General features: G+C 43.9%; 1 protein-coding gene across 1 annotated transcript in view; it reads left to right on the top strand.

The window, feature by feature from the left end:
* LOC136426459 (dmX-like protein 2) overlaps positions 1-16,521 on the top strand; it is a 112,204-nt gene that overhangs the window by 29,927 nt on the left and 65,756 nt on the right. Inside the window, exons 4-18 of the mRNA XM_066415123.1 lie at positions 543-621; positions 4,094-4,210; positions 5,439-5,554; positions 6,642-6,823; positions 7,347-7,533; positions 8,567-8,701; positions 9,116-9,378; positions 10,138-10,190; positions 11,109-11,291; positions 11,851-11,883; positions 12,148-12,443; positions 13,228-13,491; positions 14,407-14,600; positions 15,035-15,258; positions 15,621-15,850. Coding sequence (XP_066271220.1) covers positions 543-621; positions 4,094-4,210; positions 5,439-5,554; positions 6,642-6,823; positions 7,347-7,533; positions 8,567-8,701; positions 9,116-9,378; positions 10,138-10,190; positions 11,109-11,291; positions 11,851-11,883; positions 12,148-12,443; positions 13,228-13,491; positions 14,407-14,600; positions 15,035-15,258; positions 15,621-15,850 — 2,556 coding nt within the window. The remainder of the gene's footprint in view (positions 1-542; positions 622-4,093; positions 4,211-5,438; positions 5,555-6,641; positions 6,824-7,346; positions 7,534-8,566; positions 8,702-9,115; positions 9,379-10,137; positions 10,191-11,108; positions 11,292-11,850; positions 11,884-12,147; positions 12,444-13,227; positions 13,492-14,406; positions 14,601-15,034; positions 15,259-15,620; positions 15,851-16,521) is intronic.

Genomic DNA, 16,521 nt, shown 5'->3' with positions numbered 1-16,521 from the left:
TATATTATGTATCTCTTGTTCTTGTTACAGTGATATATTATTACTTAGGAAATTAAGATTATTAAATGGATGGAGAAATTTTGAACAGAATAAGATGTTCCTTTGGTCTACACACATCTGAAAAACATGAATAATTTTGTGTTAACAAGCAAATGCTGCTTATTATCAATGATAGCTGTACCCAACAATATGTTGCTGGCCCTGGTGCTGACTTGACAGCTGTTGTAGCATTGCTGCTTCTAGTACTGAATGACCTTCATGAAGAGAACAGGTTGAAGCAGAGTGACCTTTACATTGATGTTGATGACTGACTGACAGTTAGGCCTCACCAATTGTATTTGTTGCTTCTCAGATTGTAATAGGATAAATGAATTGAAATATTCCCATGAAAACAGGTTTGAGGGCTGTACTTTGGTGCAAACAGTTTGCAAATCTTATCCAGTTGCTTGAGTAACTGTTACCTTGCCTGTCTTATTCCCTGGATGTCTGACCTTTATCGATGCACATGTATGTCTGACAGCTGTTGTTGTTTCCCTCCGCAGAAGCTTGGTCTGGAGTGGCAGGAGACGGGAGGATTCAGCGTGGACTCCCTCGTCACAAACCTCTCCTGGAACCACGATGGTGAGTCAGGAATCCTCTATTCTGATTGGTCACCAGAACCCCTAGGAAGCTGTTCCCTCCTCTGATTGGTCACTAAAGTTATCTGGAAGCTGTTCGCTTCCACTGATTGGTCACTCACCAGAATTTCTTGGAAGCTATGCCGTCCTCTGATTGGTCACTTAAGTTTCCTGGAAGCTGTGCCTTCCTCTGATTGGTCACTAAAGTTATCTGGAAGCTGTTGGCTTCCTCTAATTGGTCACTCACCAAAATTTCTTGGAAGCTATGCCGTCCTCTGATTGGTCACTTAAGTTTCCTGGAAGCTGTTCCTTCCTCTGATTGGTCACTAAAATTTCTTGCAGCTGTGCCTGCCTCTTATTGGTCACCAGAACTTCATGTAAGCTGTGCCCTCCTCTGATTTGTCACCAAAACTTCCTGGTACCAAGCTACCTTTACAGTTAACAAATTCTATAAATAAAGAATTTGTAAGAACCCATGGTTGAAAATCTTTTGTAACACCTTGCAGATAAATGATAGTCAACGCCAAAAAATGTTATTAGTGAAGAAGTTTGATAATAAGGGATTGTCCTTTGGTCTAATTTTCCCGTCTAATAAGTTGTATTGAGCACCCAAAGAATAATCCCTATGTTCCTGATGATTTGTGTAAGTTGCAGCTGACAGCTGGGGGTTGTATATAGCATGGAGCAGGATATATGCCTGATTGCAGCAAGAGCCCACGCTCTGGAACATTTCTAATTATGCTGAAAGGCTCGTGACGTCGGGGGTGGATGTTAGCGAGAGGGGAGGTCGTTACTCATCCTGTACCTCAACATTAGTTCCTTCAGCTGACAGGGCTTGAAATTCACTTTGGGAATTGTTGCACTGGTGCACCTAAGGCCACACCAATTTAATTTCTTGGTTAACAGATTTTTATTTTCCCCAAAAAATAATTTTTGAAAAAAAAAAAAAATCACGAAAACAATTTTTTTTTTTCAAATAGAAATCCGTTAACCATGAAATTAAATTGGTGTAGCCTAACCTAAGAATTGAGGTGCTCAGAAAAAAAAAGTGGGTGCATAGCATAAATTGAAGTAGAATGTCAACAAAATGTAATTCTAAAACCCTACTGCCTTTCTTTAAAGCTTACTCTGTAATTCTGTAGCTTAGTGATACATCAAACAAAGTACAACAAAGGTTACATTGCTCTTAAAGTTTCAAGAATATTCTGTATACTAGTGTACAATAGTACCTTTACCCTATATAGCGTACAAAAATGTTAAGGTGCACAGGTGCACCCACAGACCAAAATTAGGTGCACAGCTCCAATTTTGAATGCACAGTGTTTTCAAATACAACAAATGGTTTTCTTAAGAAAAGTCAAGGAGCGAAAGAAAGATAGCATAGCCTACAAAAAAATCTAGGTACCCTGGTGCACCTACAGTTAGAAATTAGATGCACAGCTCCAATTTTGGGTGCAGAAAAGTGCACATGTCAAGTCTGTTGTGTATTCAAATACAATAAATGGTTTTCTTAAGAAAAGTCAAGGAGCGAAAGAAAGATAGCTTAGCCTTCAAAAATATCTATGTACCCTGGTGCACCTATAGTTAGAATTTAGATGCACAGCTCCAATTTTTGGTGCACAAAAGTGTAGATGCCAAACCAGTATTTTGAGCCCTGCTGTGTAGGTAGGCTTGATGAATGTGGTGACCTCAGCACAGGGTTAGGGCTAATCAAACTGGTCGGGAAAGTGGGGCGAGAATTATGTAGTCTTGGTTAACCTTCCAATCTGCAGCATTCTGTACTTAAGCTTCAAATGTACACTATCGTTACTCCTTGCCAAAGACTTTTCAATATACGTGATGGATAGGACTACTAAGAGTTGGGGGGGGGGAGACTTATGTAGTCTTGGTTAACCTTCTAATCTTTAGCTTTCTGTACTTAAGCTTCAAATGTACAGTATCGTTACTCCTTGCCAAAGACATTTCAATATAAGTGATGGATAGGACTACTAAGAGTTGGGGGGGGGGGGAGACGTCTGTAGTCTGAGTTAACCTTATCACCTGTAACTTTCTTTACTTAAGCTTCAAATGTACACTATCTTAGTTAACTCCTTGCCAAAAAGTGAAAATATACGTGATGGATAGGACTACTAAGAGTTGGGGGGGGGGTGAGACTTATGTAGTCTTGGTTAACCCTCTAATCTGCAGCATTCTGTACTTAAGCTTCAAATGTACACGATATCGTTACTCCTTGCCAAAGACGTTTCAATATACGTGATGGATAGGACTACTAAGAGTTGGGGGGGGGAGACTTATGTAGTCTTGGTTAACCTTCTAATCTGTAGCTTTCTGTACTTAAGCTTCAAATGTACACGATATCGTTACTACTTGCCAAAGATATTTCAATATACATGATGGATAGGACTACTAAGAGTTGGGGGTGTGTATCTGAGTTAACCTTACCATTTGCAGTTGAAAATGTACAGTACTGTTACTCCTTGCCAAAAACACGAATGGATAGGAGTAATCAACGTTGGGGGTGGTGAGTGGGGGTGGTGTTTGAGAATATGTAGTCTCGGTTAACCTTCCAATCGGTAGCTTTCATTAGTTAAGCTTTAAATGTACAGTATTGTTACTCCTTGCCAAAGACACTTCAATATGAATGATGAAAAGGACTTATCAGAGTTTGGGAGGGGGGTCTTTGAAACTTATGTAGTCTTGGTTAACCTTCCCATTTGTAGCTTTCTGTACTTACAAATGTAAGCTTCAAATGTGCAGTATCGTTACTCTTTGCCAAAGATATTTCAAAGATGAGAATGATAAAATAGGGCTAGTCAGAGTGGTCGCCAAAGTGGGCTGAGACTTATGTAGTCTGAGTTAGCCTTGCCATATCAAACCTTCTGTACTGGAGCTCAAGATTTTCAGTATTGTTGTAGTTGTACGCACAGGTTTGACCGAATATCAATGACCAGGTGGTCCTTATGTAGAGGTGGTCACTAGTACAGGTTATTAGTTGGACTGATAAATTAACAAGCAGTCAGCATCCAACCTGTAACTCCATTCGGTCACCTTCCTTGTGGATAAAAATGGGCTTGCTTCAGGATTATATAGTCTTAGTCCTCCCCCTTGCGCGGTAAGTGGGACATGGTGACTGTCTGAAGTATGGCAGCATCGTCACGCGGTGAGGTTTTACAAAAAGCAGCAAACATTCTTACGTGTAGAAAATCAGTCTGGCATTTGATAGAACTCTGGATGAATCATGAGGCAACACGATAAATGGTTTTCTTAATCAAAGTCAAGGAACCAAAGAAGAGTGGCATGGTCTGATCTGATAGGATTTTAAAGCAAGGTCATATTATTGGAAAAATATTGGAAACAACTTTCAAATCGGGTAAATCTTTAAGGCAACACAATGTTAGGTAACACAACTTCACAAGCGGGTAATCTTAACCAAAGAGCCTAAAGGACCTACATTCTGTATGTGTCTGGCTGTTCAGGAACCCGGTTGTTGGTGGGCAGCAACTCCATCCAGCTGTGGGGCTGTCCTGACCTGATGGAGAAGGCTGATGGGATGGAGGAAGAGGAGGAAGAGGAGGATGCTGGGTCCGGAACAGGTGAAGGCAGTGAGATAGAAATTAATATGAAATTCCCTGTAATATTTGTCTTTTGTTTGTTAGTATGTATGGTGGGGTCATGTGGCGCAACAGCAGAGCGTTCGGCTCAGAACCAAGCAAGAGGTCCCGAGTTCGAATCCTGTCATGTCACTGGTCTTGTGCCCTTGGGAAAGGCACTTTACACGACTTTCCTCACGCCACCCAGGTGTAAATGGTTACCTGACTTCGGTTGGGGAAGGTCATATTGAGGTCACCTGGTGGCGCCTAATGGCAGCCGCCCAGACCCTTGCGATAATTCCACATAATGCAAGTGTGGATAAGATATTATGTATATGTTGTGTATTATGTGAAACCTGTAATACCCTGCATCAATTCAGCGCTAGAAAGGCTGCCATTACGGCTAATTTCTGACCAACCAATACAACATGTATGTGGCTTAAGAAATTCACTCTATTATTTTGTCTGTTGTTTGTAAGTAATGTTTATGTGGCTTAAGAAATAGATGAGTTCACTATGCTTTGATGAAGCTAGCTGACTGCTGCAATGGTGGCACTAGAATTTTTTTTTTTAAAGAACTATATTATGATACATTTGGTTATTGCAGTAGGTTCTAGTGACGTCGTGTTGGCGTAACAGTTAGGGGGTTTGGCCCAGAGGTCTGGGTTTGAATCCACTGACATGCCAGCTATGCTGTGCCCTCCGGAAAGACACTTAACGCAACTTTCCTCACTCCACCCAGGAGTAAAAATGGGTACTTTGATTTGGGAGATAAAAGGTGTTGGAAGGAGAGAGTTGGGCTTTGCCTCCAATACCGTGCCCTTGACACATGCAGGGGGATAACAACCCACTGCCACCACGGCCAATCTCCAAGCAGATCTCCATGGGGACAAAATTGTATCAGCCAGCCAGAATCTTCAGCCAGCCCCTGTGGAGATCTGCTTGGAGATTACACCACGGCTTCAAAAAGGATGCAATTTCAAGTGTGAAGAAAGATGATCTTTCTGTATCTAATTTTGCCCTTCTTCTGTGCCAGGAACAGTGGAAGAAATACAGTAAAATCGGGTACCTGACTTGGGTTGGGGAGGGTAAAAGAAGAGGGTTGGATGTATACCCGCTGCCCCTATAACGGCCTCCAAAAGGCTAGAGGACTAAAAAGGCTATGGAACTACCTTTTTTTTATTGCAGTTTAAAGTTTTTGCATCTAATCTTGCCCTTTTCTGTGTGCCAGGGACAGTGGAAGACATCCAGAGCACCTGGGCATGTATCTGGCAGTGTCGGACGGCTACAGCTGTCTGCCACCTGCAGTTCTCACCTGATGGCCAGCTGTTTGCTTCAGCTGGAAAGGTAAGCACCTGCCAATACACCTGGAAGTGCACCTTTTATGTTACATTTGTAAGGTCACACAGCTAAAAGGAATCTGCATGCTATTGTATTATAGATTGTCTGTGTATCTGTGACAGCCATCAAGGCTAAAAATTGGCTTACTATTAAGGCGGTGCCTTAAAGGAGTTTGTACAAGAATAGCATGCAATTGAGAGACCCAACCATTGAGCGCTGGTAACAACTGAGAAAGAAAGCTATGGGATTGCAGTTTTTTTTTTTTTAGAAAAATTGAATAAGAGGGAGCACACACAGGCGAGGGAGCGAATTCTATGTATTTATGGAAGAATTGATCGCTGAGTGAAGGCTGTATGCTGGATATCAAGCTAAAATCTAAATTCAACAAGGGGGCGCTGGGCTGAAACAAGAGGGCGCAGCGCCCCTCTTTCCTGATTTAGATGAAGCCCTGGGATTGTCTTTGCGATAGAGCTAGTTCAGATGCTAACTACACAGTAGGCGGTTCACAGTACAGACGGATCATAAGCCGCTGTCTTGGCTCTGTGACCAACAGAAGACTGGTATTAATATAACACTTACAATAAACAATACCGTAAAATCCCTTTTTACGTATGCACTTTTAGAACTTTTCAAGTTGAAAGCAGGTGCTCCAGGCCGATGCCAAAGTCGGGATGCGTACGTTAGGAGGGATTCTTCCTCGGAAAAATGGCATATCAGCATGAGAGTACGGTACATCTTCATGCAAATGAAGTGTGGAATGCTACCACACAATCAGTCAGCAATAAAGAATGAATAATACATATATCTAAATTGTTTGATATTTTCTACCCAGAAACATTTTCTCAGTAACCCTTTAAGTCGGTAAACATCATCGGAAGGATGATCATGTCAACCTCTTCACTATCCACAGAAAGGGGAGAGGGTTAGGAGAGTTTTTCCCCTGAATGTTTCAACTCAGAGTCAGGCCTACAATCGTCCCCAAATCGGGGGTGCATATGTTAGGAGGGGTGCGTATGTAAAAAGGGATTTTACGGTAGTTTTTATTGCCTACCTTGTTACGGTTTCCATTTACCAGTTTGTTATGGTCCCACAGGAGGACCGGCTGGTGAAGCTGTGGTTCGACTCCCGGCAGTGGAGGTCCAGTCTTCAGCAGGACTGGAAGGCAGGCGGCGCGGAGGAACCGGTCTCAACCGGTCTGTACTCCTTCATCTACATCGCCCACCCCCGGGCCGTCACAGGCTTCTCCTGGAGACGAACAAGCAAGTACATGCCCAAGTAAGGACGTCTTCTCACTGTCTGTCTGTCAGTCAGTCTGTGTGTGTGTGTGTGTCTGTCTGTCGTCTGTATTCCTTCCTCTCCTGAAGACATACCAGCAAGTACATGCCCAAGTAAGGACGTCTTACTAAGGTCACACTGATGCGAGCATGTAAAAAATAATAGAAGTTTTGCCCCCCCCCCCCAAAAAAAATTGCCTTCATTCTGAAATCTAAGTGTTCAGGAAGTTTTCTTTAAATGAGTGAACGTACAGAACATACAATTTGTGCAAGATTCCAACAAAATCAGTATGTTTTACGATAGAAAAAGAGGCATTGTATTACTATCCGTTTTCTTATATCTCTGTTCATCTTGGTACTTTTGGATGTGTGTGTTTCTCAGGGGTTCAACAACCAACTGCCTGGTGACCTCCTGGTCCAAATTTGCACACACAGCACAGGTTTCTGTAAGTTTCTGGCTTGGATATTAGACAGGATTTTAGCCCAGCAAAGAGGTAACACTAAGTTTTCTGTGTGTTTTCCAGGGGTTCGATAGCCAACTGCCTGGTGACCTCCTGCCGCGACAACATCTGCCGTATCTGGTGTGAGACGGTTCTCCCGGAGCACAGCCTGGCGCTGCCCCAGCAGGAACGTGGACTCATCGACTCCAAGAGCTACCAGGCCGCGCCGCAACGTCACGCCTCCAAGTTCGCACACACAGCACAGCTATTTGTAAGTTTCTGAATGCCACTTGTTCAAATTCTCTCACACCACACAGATATTTGTAAGTTTCTGAATGCCACTCGTACAAATTCTCTCACACCACACAGATATTTGTAAGTTTCTGAATGCCACTCGTACAAATTCTCTCACACCACACAGATATTTGTAAGTTTCTGAATGCCACTCGTACAAATTCTCTCACACCACACAGATATTTGTAAGTTTCTGAATGCCACTCGTACAAATTCTCTCACACCGCACAAATATTTGTAAGTTTCCGACTGGGATAAAGGGTATTAGACAGGATTTGAGTACAGCAAAGGGGTAACAAATAGTTTTGTATCATGGAGAGCTACAAGGCTTGCCACAATACCACACCTCCAAATTCACACACTCCGCACAGCACATATTTGTAAGTTTCTGGATTTGAGTCCAGCCAAAAGGTAACAAATAGTTTTGTATCATAGAACTTTGTTGACATGCCAAAAGTACAGGGCTTTCGTAAGGTCCTCCACAACTACCAGGCCGTGCCACAATGCCACACCTCCAAGTTCACACACACCGCACAGCTATTTGTAAGTTTATGGCTGGAATGAAGGGTCCATTTGTGAGTAATTTCATCAGGTTGGAAAATCACTGGATGACAACGTTCTTTATTCACCACCAAAACATACAACGACAGCCAGCGTTTGGGTGATCGTCTGTCACCTTCCTCAGGACAATTCTGACTGGACCTATCCCACACTGCAGGCTAGGTGGCGCTGCTTACAATGCGTCCCCGTATGTTAAGTACAATCATTCAGAATTGCTCTGAGGAAAAATTGACCAAAGGAATCGTCATAGTAACTTATGTACATAAACTGATGATAAAGACATGTTTTTCATACCTTGCATGTGGAATGGTTGCCTGCATTATCCATGTAAACATTTTAAACATTTGTTTGAATTTATTTCTCTTGATTTCTTTTAGATGTGTCCATGGAAGTGTTAACCACAGCTTCAGTTCTTTCATTTTACTGTGTTGTTTTTTCCTCCTGCCAAGAAACCCGTCTTCCAAACAGTGAACAATCGCAGCGTGGCCATCCCCTTCCGGAACGTAACAGAAGAAATCCAGTCCACAGCCTTTCAGTTCCTCTTCTCCACTCTATCAAAGGGACGCCCGCAGAAAAACAAAAAGGTTCACCAGTACAAACCAATCGCATGGTGTCCATGGTTGTCCGAGTGTGGGTTGAGGGTCTTGGTGATTGGTCTTGTGACTTAAGGTCTTGTGGTTTGGTCAAGTGGATCTTACTTATTCTTGATGATACAGGGCTTGAAATGCTGTTTTTAATGTCCCCTGCTATGCTGCAAATTTTAAAATATTCATTCTGCGATTTGGAAAAATATTCTGCAAACAACCAAGCTCCTATTTCTTCCTACAATGTGGTGTTAAATTGCAAGTTGTCAACAATTTTACCTGCAATCCAAAAAAGTTTAATCTGCAAAGTGCATGGTTGCATTTCAAGCTCTGCAGTGATATCACTTCTTGAGACATCCTTTAAGAAATTTCTAAGGAAGTTGTTTAAGATGAAGTTGTTCTCTTCCTCTGCAGAATAAGATCCGGCATAACTTAAAGGCGAAGAGAAGACAGTCCCATCCTTCTGGTGACCTTTCATCCGGACAGTCGGCCCTCACGCCACAGAGACACTCTCTATCCGGGGAGATGCCAGCTCTGAACACGCTACACTTTCACCTCTCTGTCACTATCAACCTTAGCACAGGTAAGCACTTTCACTTCTTAGTACAGGTAAGCCTGAACACTTTCACTTCTCTGTCACTATCAACCTTAGCACAGGTAACCACTTTCACTTCTTAGTACAGGCTAGGTAAGCCTGAACACTTTCACTTCTCCGTCACTATCAACCTTACACAGGTAACTACTTTCACTTCCTAGTACAGGTAAGCCTGAACACTTTCACCTCTCCGTCACTATCAACCTTACACAGGTAACTACTTTCACTTCCTAGTACAGGTAAGCCTGAACACTTTCACTTCTCTGTCACTATCAACCTTAGCACAGGTAAGCACTTTCACTTCCTAGTACAGGTAAGCCTGAACACTTTCACTTCTCCGTCACTATCAACCTTAGCACAGGTAAGCACTTTCACTTCTTAGTACAGGTAAGCCTGAACACTTTCACCTCTCCGTCACTATCAACCTTACACAGGTAACTACTTTCACTTCCTAGTACAGGCTAGGTAAGCCTGAACACTTTCACTTCTCTGTCACTATCAACCTCAGCACAGGTAAGCACTTTCACTTCTTATGTAATTAGTACAGGTAAGCCTGAACACTTTCACCTCTCCGTCACTATCAACCTTAGCACAGGTAACCACTTTCACTTCTTAGTACAAGTAAGCCTGAACACTTTCACCTCTCCGTCACTATCAACCTCAGCACAGGTAACCACTTTCACTTCTTAGTGCAGGTAAGCCTGAACACTTTCACCTCTCTGTTACTATCAACCTTAGCACAGGAAAGCACTTTCACTTTAGTACAGGCTAGGTAAGCCTGAACACTTTCACTTCTCCGTTACTATCAACCTCAGCACAGGTAACCACTTTCACTTCTTAGCACAGGTAAGCCTGAACACTTTCACCTCTCCGTTACTATCAACCTTAGCACAGGTAACCACTTTCACTTCTTAGCACAGGTAATCCTGAACACTTTCACCTCTCCGTTACTATCAACCTCAGCACAGGTAACCACTTTCACTTCTTAGTACAGGTAAGCCCGAACACTTTCACCTCTCCGTCACTATCAACCTTAGCACAGGTAACCACTTTCACTTCTTAGTACAGGTAAGCCTGAACACTTTCACCTCTCCGTCACTATCAACCTTAGCACAGGTAAGCCTGAACACTTTCATCTCTCTGTCACTGTCAACATCAGCACAGGCATGATATAGGTCGTCCTTGGGTCAGCTACTTGCTTCATTCAAAAATCTTTTTCTCTCACTGAAGAATTTTATTACGAAAGGTTTTTTAAAAGGTAGCAAAAAAGATCAGTTACAGTCAAGGTAGCTACTCAAGCAACAGGATAGATTTTGATTTTACTGTGTAGATTTGGAACCAGACGTTTCAGGTAGCATCCACTACTTTTGTAAGTGACTTTATGTCGTCCCTTTGTCCAGTCACTGACTAAAGGTAGTGGATACTACCTGGAACATCTGACAACAGTTGCTTGAGTAACTATTACCTTGCGTATCTTATTACCTGGATGTCTGACCTTTATTGACGAGTCATACTCTTCTTTTCCTGTAGTCTGCATAGTCCAATGGTTAGCGGTTTCACCCCTGGAATTAGAAAGCGCAAGTTCAACATGCACGATACCGGAAAGGGTCGCAGTCCTTAGGACGGGACATTAAGCCGTGGTCCACTGTTCATTGTGCTTGTCAAAAAGAGCTAGGTGAATTTGCCCGGTACAATGAACCTGTAAATACTGTACATAGCGTATGTCTTCTCTGTCATGACCAGTGGAAGATTAGCTCTTCAGTAAGCTTAACTGGATTAAGATCACTAAAACTTTTTTTTCCCTCTCTCCAGACATTCCTCTCCTGCCTGTGGTTGCCGGTAGCAACGATGACAAGTCGTTCGTGGTGCACTGGCTGAACAACAAGGAGCTGCAGTTCACGCTGGTGATGGAGCTGTTCCTGCGGCAGCTGAGGGAGATCGAGGAGCACGAGCACCACCTGGAGGTCGCCGACAACCCTGACTCAGACAACGAAGGTAGGAACTAGATCTATCATAATAGCCTATTATTTATTCATTTATTGGTTCAGTAGGCACACATTGTTACATGAACAGCCAGGGTTGCCCAACTAGCGAATGGCTAATGCCTTAAAAGGGCTAACCCTGGGAGAGAACATTTAGCCTATGGTTCCTATAAACATCTGGTGTTCTATGCTGCCAGACCCGGTCAACGAAGGTAGGATCTTTCAATGATTTTTAGTCATTCTTTGGTTTGGCTGTTCAGCATACACAGCCAGGGCTGCCCAACTAGCCTCTGGCTATTACAAAGGGCAGCCCTGCTGATGACAAAGACAAGACATTGCAATATAATTTGACATGGACAGCAATCTTGCCTAACTTACAAATAACTTTGGGCCTTTGTATAGTATTTTGTTTTGCCAGTACATCTTACAAAACTTTACTTTAAGTCCGATATTCCTTCTTAACGTAAGATGACAGTTACTTACTATAATTAGTTACTTAATGTTTAGATAAATGAGAAAACTCTTTCCGTAAATGAACAAGACAACTTACCCTTTCTCCATTTGTTTCACAGATAACCTAACAGAGGATGATGCCAGAAGTTCAGGTACCTATTCAGATCTATATGAAGCTCTTGGCTTAGTTGCTTTTACTGTTGCATTTTTCATAATCATTCTGAATAAAATAAGATAATCCCCCTATAGCTAGCACCCCTTTTTAATCTACAGCATATATACAAGTATGTATGTCCGGAAGAACTGTCCCAGTTAACCTTCTCCCTGCTGCCTAACTCCGTAACCAACAGGGAATTGGGTTCCAAACAGCTAATTCAGTGTGTTAAAGGTTAAGTGCTTTACTCACTTTCCTCCAGGTGGCCTGTCATCTCGCTCTCCCATCAAGACACCTGACTCCCTCCTTAAGAGCCCCGGGCTGTCCACCCCCTCCTTACACAGCCTCTCGGTGATGGAGGCCCAGGCGGTGGGCTCCTCCAGCCTCCTGTCTCTCCCCACTTCCTCCATCCTGGACCGGAAGATCGAGAGCCTTCTGCGCGACTGGAACCGCAGCGCAGACATGCTCTTCAGCATCCACCCTGTGGACGGGTCCTTCCTGGTCTGGCTCGTGGAGTATTTGGACGAGACGCATCCGGGCGCTTTCAGACAGGCACAGGTAACTTTTGCTCTCCATTCTACTTTACTTGTTTGTCTCATAAATGTTACAGATATATAGTTATATGGATGGGTTGATGATTTAATGGTGCACACCCCAGTTCTTCCGCGAACGGCGTCCTTGGTAGTGTGCGACAAAAAAGTGACGAAAGGGTTTCGAGGGGCTGGGTGACATTTCTCATAATGTGCTTCGAACTGATGTTAAATACTAGCATGGCTGAAAAGTGTATGAATTGGTGTGTTTTGGGTTGAAATTTCGTTTCGGTCCGAGCCGTATTTCCGGATATCCATCTTGATAGCGAAATGTCCCTCGGCCTGAGATTAACCTTTGTTGCGTTCTGTGGGTGATATTGACATGCCTCGCACCGTGGATGATTAAAGAAATTCAAGTACTAGAACTTTCTTTATAATTGGTTCAATTATACACAAGGTTTTTCTCTTTCTGTCGTTTCTAATTTTTTAGAGTTTTCTATGCGAAAATACCAAAATTTGCCCATCATTTTTGACGTAAAAATGATTTTTTTTCCTTCTGATGTACCAAAATAAGAGAGGTTGAAGAAATTACAAAACTCAGTTCAGCGGAAGGGATAGGCTTTCACCCCATACACAGCTAATTTATTTCGGAATAATTCCCTGGAAGAGACAGTACCTAGACTTGAGGATGCGTAGCCTCCAATTTAAACCCCAAATAAACTGGGGTGTGCCCCGTAAGTCTGCCATCTCTGACTGCATCGTTGTCACTGCTTTGGATCATTGTCTGTTGATTGCTTGCCATGCCCTGTTAGGTGTCCTTTGCCTCTCGCATCCCTGCGGCGTTCCCAGTCGGAGACGCCATGGGCCTGAGCTCCACGCTGCTTCTGTACTGCGACAACACGCAGGCCGTGGACAGCAACCTCGGCCCGAAGCTCGAAGACACCAAGCCGTCCACCTCCTACAGCTTCACCCACGGTACGGGAAAGGGCGCGCCGACCAATGAGAACGTAGAGACCTTCACGCCAACGGTCATGATGCTCTCTAAGCACAGCGATGGGTCCCTCAATCAGTGGGAGGTGAGCATTTTGTTGTTGTTGTTGTTGTTGTATTCAATAGACCGATCCCAAAGCCACGCCCCCTGTTCGATTTCGAACACCTCCGTCAAAAACAGGGTTTGACGGACCAAACATGGCCGCCGCGGCAAGGTTGAAAATAATGCCACTGACTTCGGTTTAGCTTTTGTGGCACTGAAACCCTTTCAGAGCGGGCCAAATAAGAATGCTATGTCTTCTTTGTTGAAGGCTGTATCCACCGGGTAGAGTTGTTTAAGGAGGGGGTAGGTGTAGTTGCGGTGAGAGCGTAATGTTTTCGGTCAATGTTAAAGCGGTATGCGCTGCATAGCTTTCCCTTGTCGGTGGGCATCAGCGCCCAGTTTCTGAGAAGCAGGCGATGCACGTGTAAAACAGGGTTCATATATCTGTGACAGGGTTCCCACTGTATTGACTGCGTGCATAACAGCTGCATGGTATTTAGTAACTAAGAATTGAAATGCATCATTTTACTTCCCTGTTCACTTTCAAGTTAACCAGTTTCACACACCAGTAACTGAAGATGCAAAACTCTGCGCTAGCGGACTTTGTAGTAAGTCAGCATGTGGTTCAAGCTTCCTCCCCTCGAGTGCCCGATCTATTTTCTTTTTAAATTCGTTTTTGTTCTGAGCATGCATTCAACCAATACAGTGGAAAACCTGTCCCAGATATACGTACCCTGCTTTACACGCGCCATTTCTGCCCTGCCAACGCTGTTTTTGACGGAGGTGGGCTAAATAGAACAGGGGGTTCTATCGGTCTTCTATTCGTTCGATATGGTGTTCGACAGGATCGGTCTATTTTACCTATAACCAAGAAAAATAAGATTTTTAAATTTAAAAAAAAATTTTTTTCAAAAAATTTCAAAATTTTTTTCTGATACGTTTTTATTTCCCACTCCAGGTGAACTTTGCGCAGAACTCAGCGTTCTCCACGGTGGTGAGCGTGTCGCACCGCGCCCGCTGCTGCGGACATCGGTTCCATCTGAACGAGCTTGCCTGCCACCCCGTCCTGCCCCTCCTCCTCACAACCTCCCACCACAACATGCCCCGCGTGGAGGTCGACGACACATGCTCCATCGGAAGTCGCAGCCGCAGGTACGGGTATTTTTGTTTTTGTGTTTTCGTTTGTATTACATACTGGGTAAATCGCCTCATTGCGCAACATACCAGGTTCCTGGTTCTTGGCCAAAAATCCTGCCACTGCACCACCTCAAAGCCATGGTTACTACTGTTATTTATTGACACAACAAAATTAATTCAAGTACAGTGACTTTTGTAAGGTCTTCTACAACTGTACATGCAAACAAGCAAGTGGATACAAAAGAATTAACCAAAGTACAAGTTTATATTGCGTACATGTATATATTACTAAATAGTTATTGTTATTGGGTGGGTTGAGTACTGTCACTTTGCAGCCAGAGGCTAGTTCACAAGGGTCTGTAATGGCAGCCTGGACAAAATTCGTGTGTTGTCTGCAAGATCCTTACTAAATAAAAACCACTGAAACCATTGACTAATCTCCGCCACAGCTCCAGCCGGCTGTCGTTCGAGAGCGGAAAGGACATCACGGATCCAGTGGAGATGATCAAAGCCCGACTACGCCATCCGACGGGGGAGCCCAAGCCTGGAGGGACGGTACCAGAGGATGAGGATGCAGTGTTCCCCATCAGTAAGGACCTGAGACACCCCCACGGGCTGTGCAGTGAGCTCATCCTCTGGAGAGTCGACCCCGTAGGACCTCTGTCCTTCTCAGGTCGGTAAACAAAACAAAACAGGAGCTTTATTTTTTTGTGCTGTTTTTTTTCTCCTTGATTGTGTGGCGTCTGTGTGGCATAGTGGCAGAGCATCCGGCTATGAACCAATGAGACCCAGGTTCAATCCCCAGTGGAGTACCCAGACATGTCCAGACATGCACCCAGACATTGTTGTGCCCTTGGGAAAGGCACTTAACACATATACTCAGAATACTCAGGACAATCTCATTTTACTCATTGAAGAAGACAGCAGACAGACTGTTGAAACATTTGTACGAAAAAAGGTTCTGTCCATATGAAAACTATGTTCAAAGTATTATAGCACTGATGACAGATGGATGGATGTTTTCTTTTCCTGCAGGTGGAGTGACGGAACTTGCGCGCATCAACTCGTCGCACATCTCGGCCTTCTCCAACGTGGCGTGGGTGCCGACCCTTCTGCCCAGCTCCTCGCTGGGCGGGATGTCCAACTCCTACAGCGCCTGTTTCGTGGCGTCAGACGGCGACAGCCTGCGACTGTACCAAGCCGTGATCGATGCTCGCATGCTGCTGCAGGAGACCGCCAACATGGAGGCTGAGAGACTGGCCGAGGTAATCTTTGATGAAGTCAGAAAAGTGATCTCAAACCAGTTTGGTTCACTAAGGAGCTTGTTGTGAGAGAAGACAGACGGTATGTGAAGAACTTACAGTACTTACAGGTTCATTGTACCAGGAAATTACCCTAGCAAACATGGCGACTGAGAGACTGGCCGAGGTAATCTTTCATTTTGTCCAGAATTTTAGCTAGCAGGGTGTCAAGGTGTCCCAAGGATGCACTACACTAAAAAAACAAAGAAGTCAGATGCTCTCATTTTAGTACATGCTGCTGCAGGAGACCACAAACATGGAAGCAGAGAGACATGGCAGAGGTGATCTTTCATTTTGTCCAGAATTTTAGCTAGCAGGGTGTCAAGGTGTCCCGAGGATGCCCTACACTAAAAAAACAAAGAAATCAGATGCTCTCATTTTAGTACATGCTGCTGTAGGAGACTGCTAACATGGAGGCAGAGAGACTGGCCGAGGTACTTGTGTCTACAGATCTCCAGTGGATGTCACTAATGAAGCCAAGGCTGCACAACTTGTCGCTCAAAATCCATTTTGTGGAATAGGTGCACTGAACCTAAAGATTGAGGTGCACAGAAAACATTTTGGGTGTGCCACTGAACATAAAATTAGAAATGTCATCATGAGCCAAGCGGTTCATAGTTTGTGGATACAACAAG

The sequence above is a fragment of the Branchiostoma lanceolatum genome, chromosome 2 (assembly GCF_035083965.1).
Source record: "Branchiostoma lanceolatum isolate klBraLanc5 chromosome 2, klBraLanc5.hap2, whole genome shotgun sequence".
NCBI classification, from domain to species: domain Eukaryota; kingdom Metazoa; phylum Chordata; class Leptocardii; order Amphioxiformes; family Branchiostomatidae; genus Branchiostoma; species Branchiostoma lanceolatum.
Note: the sequence above shows the minus strand (reverse complement) of the source record. Positions and strands in the feature narration are given on the sequence as shown.